The sequence below is a fragment of the Delphinapterus leucas genome, chromosome 16, assembly GCF_059928025.1.
Source record: "Delphinapterus leucas isolate spDelLeu-1000000601 "Yukka" chromosome 16, BTC_Dleu_Yukka2, whole genome shotgun sequence".
Classification (NCBI taxonomy): domain Eukaryota; kingdom Metazoa; phylum Chordata; class Mammalia; order Artiodactyla; family Monodontidae; genus Delphinapterus; species Delphinapterus leucas.
Window position 1 is genome coordinate 24423751 of NC_143144.1, and position 10812 is coordinate 24434562.

The window sequence follows — 10812 nt, forward strand, 5'->3', positions numbered from 1 at the left end:
CTCCCAGGCAGGCGCTGTCTCTAAAACCACAGCCCTGTTCAGAATTAGAAAGTGTTCTTAAGAGAACAGAGCTGGGCAGATCCCGAAGCACTGAGATTGCTATAGGGCCTCTGATAAACACAGGAAAGTAGAAGGATAAACACTCACTGCCCCTACCTAGGTCCTGGTGGAGAGGCACACAGAGGCCTGGGGATTGTTATACCCGGGTAGATTGGAGCTCAGCGTCCAACCCCGTACTGCTGACCTTGCTGGTCCTGTTGGAGCTGAGCACTGGGGGGATGCTGATGACTGTTTGTGATATGAGTATGTCCTATGTGTAAGCTACTTACTCTTGCATTATAAACCACCGTGAAACTTAGTGGCTTTAAACAGCAACCACTTATTGTGGCTCAGGGGACCCTGGGTCAGCAACTTATCGTTGCTCATCTGGGCCAGGCTTGGCTGAACTTTGATTCATGCATCTGCAGTCCCTGGGAGGCTCTCCCTTACATGTCCAGCATTTGTCTGTCAGCTGGGGTGTAGGAGTGCCTGGCCACGTGTCTCATCCTCCAGCGGGCCGCCGGTCTTGTTCACATGGTAACAGCGGGGTCCACGATGGAGAGGGAGACCTCAAAGCCTCTTGGAGGCCTAGGCTGGGGCTGGCTCAGCTCCGCTTCTGCCACACTCTGTTGGCCAAAGCAAGTTATAAGGCCAGGCCAGATCCAAGGGGAGGCGGAAATAGATTCCATCTTTTTTTTTTTTTTTTTTGTGGTACGCGGACCTCTCACTGTTGTGGCCTCTCCCGTTGCGGAGAACAGGCTCCGGACGCGCAGGCTCAGCGGCCGTGGCCCACGGGCCCAGCCACTCCACGGCATGTGGGATCTTCCTGGACCGGGGCATGAACCCGCGTCCCCTGCATCGGCAGGCGGACTCTCAACCACTGCGCCACCAGGGAAGCCCAGATTCCATCTTTTGACGGGAAGAACTGCAAAGTCACTTTGCAAAGAAGCCTGCATACAGGGAAGAATGATTGTGGCCATTTTTGTAACACTCTACGCATTGACATATATTATTAATTTTTATATGAGGTTCCCTAAGATCAGGTCATTGTTGCCAAGCTTTTTAGTAGCCTGGTAAAATCTATTTGTTTACTGTGACAGATGCTTCATCCATGGGGCCATTTGTCCTTCTAGCGTGGCTCAGAGGCTGCGGTGGTCATGAGCTGGTGCCCACCCTCTCTGAGCCTGGGCTGTGTGCTGAGGGAAGACTTAACAGCTTCTCCCCTATATTTAATATGTGGCCTCCTCCCTTGAAAGTCTGACGTCTTGGGGCTACTGGCTGCCAGGAGGCAGTACTAACTCTTCTTGACCTTCTTTATGCTCTTGACCACAACAGAGCACGGTGACTTCCTGGCCCTGGATCTTGGAGGAACAAATTTCCGCGTCTTGCTGGTGAAAATTCGTAGTGGGAAAAAGAGAACAGTGGAAATGCACAACAAGATCTACGCCATTCCCACGGAAATCATGCAGGGCACTGGGGAAGAGGTGAGACAGGTTTGCTTTTACACCACCGTGGCATATGTGCGTCACAGACCTGGCCAGTGGCATCGTTGGGCCCCAGAACCTGCATGTGATACATGCCGCTGTGCAGTTGTGTCTGTGTGGCCCGAAAGCATCAGGTACATTCAGCCATGCTGGGCTTAGGATGCTCAGGGGCTGGGAAGATACTAGGGAGGGGGGCTTGCTCTGCATGTGTCGGGGGCGGGTGTTTATGAGTGTGTACTTGTATGTATGCACTGAAGGTGTGAAACTAGAGGGTACATGAGTAAGCCCTTCTTTTCTCCTAAAGCTGTTTGACCACATCGTTTCCTGCATCTCTGACTTCCTGGACTACATGGGCATCAAGGGCCCCAGAATGCCTCTGGGCTTCACGTTTTCGTTTCCCTGCAAGCAGACGAGCTTGGACGCGGTGAGTCTCCTTTTTCCAGGCATTAGACACCGGGCGGTGCTGACTGTCACTTGGCCAGTGTGGGTCAGCTCTTGAAGCCTCCTCCAGCCTCTGTGTCCTCCCTCGATTCTGGGACAGTTTAGCTGTCACAGTGGGTTGACCCAGGCCTTACGCCACACCCTCCAGCACATCTTAAGACTCTACTCTTCTTTCATCTTATCATTTAAAGAATTCACCTCTTCTGGGAAGCCTTCTGGTCCTCCAGGCAAAAAGAATCTCACCCTCGTGAGTGTTCCCTGTTTCCTCTCATGTTGCCTGGTTATAGCACTTCTTACACAGTTTTTAGTGATCTTTGGTGTGTCTCTTTTCTGCGACGTTGTATGCTTCTTGAGCCAAGGACCTGTGTTCCCCACAGGCCCTAGCACAGTGTGCTATCAGAGAAGATGCTTAATAAATGTTTATTCAATAAATGGAATGAACCAGGGCTCAAGGTCAGGGCTTGAGCACCTGCTGAGGACCACGAGCTGGCCACACAGTTCCTGCCCTCAGGAAGCCGCCAGTCTAGTGGAGCATCTCAGCCTACTCCAGCAACACCGGCACCACGCTTAGGGGTGTTGGCAGGCCCGGGGGGACGTTCTGTGTGGAAGGGAGCGGTTGTGCAGAATCATGCAGGCGAGACCCATCCTCTGTGTTTTCACAGGTAGAGGTATGGCCAGGGAGCAGGCCCTGGTGTTGGCATCACATCACACGGGGCCTTAGGCCAGGGTTTGAGGCACATGATTGGCAGCACTTGGCAAGCTGGGCAGGGCCACCTGCCTCTAGAAGCCAGTTAATCCAGACATAGTGCTGACTCGGGTCTTTGTCCTTCTTAATAACTCTTTTAGATCTCAACAGGTGGATCCATGTAAACTTGGTTTTGCAGTTTTGAAAAGGTCTGGTGATTTTTAAAAGCCGTTTACTTATACCGTCATCATAGTGAGGGCACACCCAGCAAGTATATACACTACACTCCAATCAAACCTAAAGTTTACTTTAGGTAGTAACAGTGTTACTAAAAATTTGCATTTCTCCACTTATGTTTTTGGCAAACTGTTCTTCAGAGGAACTAGTTGGTTATACCACGGGCAGCACCATTAACTTTCTATGCCTCAGTTTCTACATCTGTGAAGTGGGGATTACAAACCAGACCACTGTGAGGACAGTGAGGGGGGGGCAGGCCTGCGGAGGACTCTTTGTATTTTATTGGTTTATGCTTAAGATGTTCCAGCATCGTCTCACTATAAATTCTTAGCAGGTGTTTACTCTGGAAGGAGGGGGTGGAATTTTGTATTCTGCCTAGAAGGATTAATGACACAGGACTCTCCCACTGCCCTTCCTATTGCAGGGAATCTTGATCACCTGGACGAAAGGTTTTAAGGCAACTGATTGCGTGGGGCAGGATGTAGCGACCTTACTGAGGGATGCGGTAAAAAGGAGAGAGGTAACTATTAAAAGGATGTTTTTAAAAATCTTTCATGGGCTTCCCTGGTGGCGCAGTGGTTGAGAGTCCGCCTGCCGATGCAGGGGACACGGGTTCGTGCCCCGGTCCGGGAGGATCCCACATGCTGCGGAGCGGCTGGGCCCACGAGCCATGGCCGCTGAGCCTGTGCATCCGGAGCCTGTGCTCCGCAACGGGAGAGGCCACAACAGTGAGAGGCCCGCGTACCGCAAAAATAAAAAAATAAAGAATTCATACGATACAGAACCCTGTCACAAGGGTATTAAGGTCTCCCCAACTGATGGCAATAAAAGAGAGCAGAACAGTTTTGTGTTATTAAAGGATAGTTTAAGGAATGTAAAATCATGGCTCTCCTCCAGCTTGAAAAAGGGAAAAGCAGCCCCTGGCCGTGGGGCACAGCCTGGCACTGCTGCAGAGCACAGCCGTCATCACAGCCCCCTTGCGACCGCGATGAAATCAGATGAGCAGGAAGCGCTGCGTCGTCATGGCAGAACTTGGCACGTGCTCAGAGATGGCCCTGCTTCCAGACAGCATCCAGTCCTGTGCAAAACCCCACTTCTTAGAACCCTCCCTAAAACCACCAGCACAGGCTCAGATCCTATAACTGTGCTTTCTAGTACTTTCTGGCACGCACCATGGGATGTGTTTGCCTGTGTTGCAACCAACCAGTCAGGAAGTGCAGCTTTGTCCACTGTGGGTATGTTTCTGGCGGTCTTTGGCTGGAGGACATTGACTGACAAAATATAAAATGAAAAATTCTGAAGTTTTTATTTAACTCATTAATTAATGAGGGAATCAGTTAGAAGTTAAAAAAAAAAAAAGGTCCGTTCAAGTGTCTCCAGTTCAGAAGGGCAGATTAATTAATATACACAAGCAGTGTACACAAGCCTCACTGAGGCTGAAATGTATGGGTTGGAAGAGGGGGTCGATTGTTCCTGGAAGAGGGTGCTAGACGACAGCTAATATTTCATTGAAAAGAAACCTGATGCCCTCTTTTTGCCCATTTCGCAACTCTTAATCTCAGTGTTCTTCCAATGTACTTTCCATGCAAATACCAACATACACACATTTAAAAAATGGGAGTCATACCATGTATACTATATTACAGCTGACTTTTTTCACTTACTATGAAATAGGAGTCTTTCGTGTCACTACATAGAGGCCAACCTCATTCACTTTCTTGGCTGTGCAGGATTCCAGAGTTTGCCCAAACCGGGCCTTACATGCCCCTTTTGATCTAGATTTGGGTTGTTTCTCCTTCTGGCTTGCATAAGTCACGCAAATACCCTTGTATGTGCCTTTGTGTACCTGTATGCTTGTCTCCGAAGAACAGATTCTAAGACATAGATTTGGTACTTCCATTTTGCCCTCTGAAAGGCTATAATACTTTAACCTGGCAAGAGAAAGAGTTACTTGGCCATTGTCCCTTGTCTCTTCTCCATTCCGCAGTGCCCACTGGGCTGCCTCTCTAGGACTCATTGCCATCTGTGAAATGGGTAGAATACTTCCTTTCTTCAGAGCTCGAGCTTCAGATACATCATTAATAGTAGATGTTTAGTGAAGAAGCATTTCATTACCTTTCACAGGCTGGTAAGGAAACTCTTTCAGATGATGCACCAGCAGCTTTCTGACTGCAGTGCAGCAGAGTGACCCTGCAGAACTCAAGCCGGGCAGCGCTGTCCCTCCCCTAAAGCTAAACCTGTGTCTCTTTCTTTCCAAAGGAATTTGACCTGGACGTGGTGGCTGTGGTCAATGACACGGTGGGCACCATGATGACCTGTGCTTATGAGGAGCCCACCTGCGAGGTTGGACTCATCGTAGGTGGGTGTCCTAGAAGGTCTTTTTCTGGGGCAGGGTAGGCTGGGTTTTCCTGTTCTGTGGGGCCCTGAGCCAACAGCTCAGCCCTTAGTGTGAGACGGTATATCTGTCAGCACTGTCCCCTTAACCACCTCCAGAGTTTCATCATGGCCTGAGGCTGCAGGGCTCTCCAGGGGTTTCCCCTCCCAACACCCAGCCCACTAGGCTTCCAGTTGACTGTAAGCAGATTGTCAGCAGGAACGGAGCTCTCCAGGAGTGCGGCCCCCAGGTGGCTCACACGGCCCCCAGCGGACGGGGCCTGTGGCTGGGAAGAAATCAAGCCTCCTCTTCTCCTGACTGTGGAGAAGGGCCAGAGGGCAGTCTGGGCGCCATTTGGCCTTTAGCACCAGTGGTCCCAGCTGCTGAAGTGGGAGGCATATTACTGAGCCAGAATCTGGGTCTGCTCACCTGTACACAGTAAAGCCAATCTACTGATACTGGGTTGTGGTGAAGGAAGAGTGCAGCATTTTTTATGTTTTGTTATGTTTTTGGGTTTTTGCTGGGGGGAGCGGGGATAGACAAAGAGTTAGATTAGCATAGGACCGAAAGGGCAGCGTTTACTGTGAGGCGCCATACAAGGAGTCCAGGACAGCCAATGCTCAGAAAGCCTGAACTCCTCCAAACAGTTCAGCACGGCCTTTTTATTTATTTTTATTTTTGCTGTGCTGGGTCTTCGTTTCTGTGCGAGGGCTTTCTCTAGTTGTGGCAGGCGGGGGCCACTCTTCATCTCGGTGCGCGGGCCTCTCACTGTCACGGCCTCTCTTGTCGCGAGGCACAGGCTCCAGATGCGCAGGCTCAGTAGTTGTGGCTCACGGGCCCAGCTGCTCCACGGCTCGAACCCGTGTCCCCTGCATTAGCAGGCAGATTCTCAACTGCTGTGCCACCAGGGAAGCCCCCAGCACAGCCTTTTTAAAGGCCAGGTGAGGGAGGGGCGTCTCAGGGTCTGTGATCAGCTCATGCACAATTCTCTGGTTGGTTGATGGTGAGGTAACAGGATGGTGTCACAGGGGTTAACATTATCAGTCCTTAGGCTCCAGCAGGCCTGGGGCTATGTTCTCAAGGTCATCAAGTAGCTAAAATCTTCTGCTTGGTGGGGGTTTTAGCATAAGTAAAACAACTTAGGGAATGTGCATCAGACACTATTATCTAGGTACTTCAGAGAGGAGCTAAAGTAGAGGATATGGGAGGGGTCTGTCCCAGGAAGGCCCCATAGGGTCCTGCTCGGTTAGAGGCAGAGGGATTATCTGGCTTTGCAGGTTGTTCCCTTATGATCCAAGCACAGTAGGGGTCTGGGCCTTGAGAGCACAAGATTCCAGAAGCTTCTTGATTTTAGGCTACAAGAAAAGCATTTGCCTAACTGATGCTGTTCCTAATGTCAGGGATGCTGGGAAAAGGCCCGGTTTCTTAGCTAACACCTGCAGAGCATCCCTTGGCGGAGAGAGTCAGCAAGCAGCCTGCTGCGTGGACCTGGGAGATTGGGAGAAGGCCCCAGCAGGCTGCCTTCCTGGTGCCAGGAAGCCCTTTTCATTTGTTAAACCACTTTTGGCTCCTGTGGAAATTTTAAAAAGCTAGGGAGCAGCTCCAGGTAAATGTCGTTTGGGGCCTGGCTTTGGGGCTCTTTGTTTCTTCCTTTCTTTTGCAAATCTTTCTTTCTCCACCCGGCCCCTCCCTTCCTTCTGCTTATGAATGGGCTTAGGTGTGAAATGCAAAGCTAGAGTGACACAGCACTTTCTCTGCTTGGGCCTGACCTCACCTTCCTGCCCAGAGGTCAGGCCCACAAATGCCGGGGGTCCGGAGGTGGGGGGTGGGGGTAGGGGGTTCTCCCGCTGCCTTCAAAGTCAGTCTTTCCCTCTGTCATCAGTTGATCTCTGCTCAGAACGCCCATGAGCAAGAAGTGTAATTTACATGTTTTGGCTTTCTTTGCACCCCTTCCATTTCTGGGGCTCCTCTTCTCTCAGTTTTACACTTTGGGTGAAAGGGAGCCGAGAAAACAAAAATAATCCAGTTATGTTACCTGAAAACTGGGTTAGCTTCTTGGTGGGTGTCCAGCCAAAGGACACATCCAAACCAAAGATCAGAAGGAAGGATTTATTACTTGCAGCAAGCAAAGAGAACACTGGGGATCTTTCCCAAAGCAGTGTCTCTTCAAACAGAAAAATTGGGGAAGTTTTAAGCTAAGGGTACGTGCATATTCATGAAGGGGCTTGGGCAGAGGAGAATTCGGTATAGAATTGGGGCAAAGGTTGACAGAGTCCAGGCTTCAGTTGATTTAAGTCACGAGGGTCAGGAAAGGTCAACATCACCATCCCTTAGGTTACACTTGATCTGGTGGTTGAGTGCCCAGCGGAGGTTTAAATTCTGCAAAACAGCTCAAGAAAGTGCTTCAGGCTAATCTTTACCACTGAAACAGAGCTAGGAGTCTTTACAACTGATTTATGATCTTTGCTATTGTTACTTCTCATGCCTGGTAACAGTTGGTCCTTTTGTTCCCTTAAAATCATTATTACTGAGACCTGTTCAAGAGCAAGCAGGCTTAGACCACAAAATGGCTTAGGCCAAAACGGCTCCTCTTATATCAAGAGAGTCATGCCTGTTTGTCTTTCTCTGGAGACTCCCTACCCTGTCTGCTTACAGTTGCACAGTCAGAAGCATCTGTGAATTCTACTTAAGTTTCTTTAAAGGGCATAAAACAGCCAGAGCCCACTTGTCTAGCTGGTAGAGGTGTCCTTGTGTCCCTTAAGGATGTTGAAAATCCATCGACCTCTGTCTCCCACCCAGGGTGGGTCCACGGTGCTCGAGGGCCTTGCGGCTGCAAGTGTAACCCCTGGCCAGCAGCATCAGAATCACCTGCGAGCGTGTTAGAAATGCAAGGTCTTAGGCCTCACCCCAGACCTCCTGAATCAGAAAATCCATCTTAACAGCTCCTCAGGGGATTCAGGTGTATGTTAAAATATCTGTGTGAGAGACTCCTTGGTTAGTTGACTGGTTTTTAAATTTCCCGTCCATTCACTGAGACGAGGCCAGTGACCACAATTTTGGATGTCTGGCTATTAAATCTGCTGTGAAAGTTTTAGAACGCTTCCTCTCAGCATCTGTACCTAACTACTCCTAGTCGAGAACAGCAAACAGTTTGTGGTCCAGCCCTAGTCCCTGGGGGGGCCACAGTCTGACTAGCCCTGCCCTGGGGAGGTCAGGGATGGAGATCAGAGGCTCCTGGTCCCCTGGAAGCCGTTTGTCTGTTTGTGTGTATACAGTGTAGGGGTGCACTCAGGGAAACATCCCTTTTCTCAGGAGAATCATCAGAATCTCAAAGAGATCTGTGATACCAAAATGGTGAGGAACCTTTAGAAGGGCACCGTTGAGATGCTCAGGACACTGTCCTTCCCTGAACTAACTGTGGGCCTCATTCTGGAACACACAGGAGAGTTTATTCAGGCAGAGTCCACGGCCAAGTTTGATAAGAAAAGATAAGTGGACATACATGGTGGGATAGACAACCCCTCCATGTAATATTTTATATGTATGTGTGTATGTACATATAAATACAGTATATGTGTGTGTATGTATATGTGCAGAGAGAAGGAAAGAGAAATAGAGAAATATCCTTCCAGTCTGAATGCTGCCTGAACTTCTACCATTGAAAATACATCCCTTTGTTGTAAGACCATCTTGTATTAAAATAAACATAGCCCTGTGTGGACAGGTAAACACACGAGGCTCTCAGTGTTGATGTCTTAGTATAAAGTAAGTTAATCAAATGCTCTGGGCAGTTTTAACTCTGATTTTGCCTTTATATTTTGAGATTTTTCCTGGAAGACATTGGGAAAGTGAAGCTATTACTTTGTTCATCTCAAAAGTGTGCCCCTCTCTGTGGAGCCCCAGGCCCCAAGTCTATCTGCAATCCCCCTACCCACTAAGCATGGTGGTGTGGCCATTCATTCTCTCCTCGTGTATTCCAGGGACGGGCAGCAATGCCTGCTACATGGAAGAAATGAAAAACGTCGAGACGCTAGAAGGAAACGAGGGCCAAATGTGTATCAACATGGAGTGGGGTGCCTTTGGGGACAACGGGTGTCTGGATGATATCAGAACGATCTATGACAAACTGGTGGATGAATATTCTCTAAACGCTGGGAAGCAAAGGTAATCCCACCTGGTGGAGGAGACAGGATGGGAGGGCATTCTGCCTGTTACAACGGAAGAAGTTTCTAGGAGTGGGGTTTGCACAAAGCCTGGAGACTGTGGTCCCTCAGGTTCACTCTTGACCTTGGCTTTTGGCCCAAGGAGAGCAGAGAACTTAGGGGTGGAGGGTGGTGGCAGCACATGGTACAAGATGGCCCAGGGTTGATGTTCTGTGCAGGTGCCTCTGGGGACAGGGTAGCAGTGGCCACACCACTCCTCTCAGTGACTGTGTTTATCCTGCAACATTCTGGCCTTCTCATTGCTCTCTGTTTCTTCCCCATCAGGCTAATAGAAATCTGTTGGTCAGCAGGTTTTTGCCTTGTTTAGTAGGACACATTTGACCTGCAGTTGTTAAAGGGCAAGGGGCAAGGGAAATTAGGACGTCGCCAGCGGGATTGGGGGGCTCCCCGTCCCTGGTGAGGCAGAGGCCCGCCACCGCCAATTCCTCCTTTTCCCATGGCAGACCTCCTGCACCACCTAGTGGCTAATTGGATCTTTGCAGCTCGGGTGTCAGGGACCCTCCCCAAGATGGCAGTGTCCACCCTTCCCAGCATAGAGACAAATGACCCCTTGTCTCAAGCTCCCAGGGATCAGGCCATCCTCTGCCACAGCCAAGACGAGGTGGTCTAAGCCGTGCCCCCAGGAACAGAATGAAGAGCTGGGGGTAATACCTCCCAAACATAAGTGATTCTCCAGCTAACCTCAAGATTTTTGTCTTTTCCAAATACCACCTATGCTTAACGTTTTTCTTTAAATCAGCTTGTATTCTTACGTTTAATGAGGGAGGAAAACCAATATTACCATAAAATGGATATAGTGTAGAACAGCGTTGTTTCAATCCTAGCTACTGTGCCTACCAACAGCTCTACAGGAAGACCCCCTTTGTTGTAAGGGAGCTCAGTAGAGGTTGGAAGTGGTTAGAGCCATATCAGCATCAAACTTATCAACACCAAGGAGATGTCTCCTTGATGGAATGAAAAGGACTAGATGGGAATTGATGATAGGAGTTCTATTTCGTGTTTTTCCTGTGGACCACCCGAAGTCTTCTGGAGTATCCACATTCCAGTGGAGTCGTGCCAGCTTGGGGACACTGGGATGGGGTGTGTGCATGGAAGCATTTAAAGCCCATGCCATTTCTTGAGGCTCCTGAGCATGGAGAGGACAGGAATTAAAAGCCCCCACGAACAGGTGACCCTCAGGGGCGTGGTGGCCACCTGGGTCCTCCAGCCTGTGTGGCTTTATCACTCTGTGGGTACTTGACCAGCACTCTGGATTTTGGCAAAACCCTCCAAAAATCTAGTGGGAACTTTCCCTGTGTTGTCTTGTTCCTTTAAGCCGTTTGCTGGCTC

General features: G+C 49.7%; 1 protein-coding gene across 4 annotated transcripts in view; it reads left to right on the forward strand.

Annotated features, from left to right (window-relative positions):
• HK1 (hexokinase 1) overlaps window positions 1-10812 on the forward strand; it is a 71167-nt gene that overhangs the window by 53492 nt on the left and 6863 nt on the right. For all 4 annotated transcript variants that reach the window (XM_089897582.1, XM_022590752.2, XM_022590753.3 and 1 more), the window contains 5 exons: window positions 1375-1523; window positions 1828-1947; window positions 3311-3406; window positions 5146-5245; window positions 9241-9424. In XM_089897582.1, coding sequence (XP_089753708.1) covers window positions 1375-1523; window positions 1828-1947; window positions 3311-3406; window positions 5146-5245; window positions 9241-9424 — 649 coding nt within the window. The remainder of the gene's footprint in view (window positions 1-1374; window positions 1524-1827; window positions 1948-3310; window positions 3407-5145; window positions 5246-9240; window positions 9425-10812) is intronic.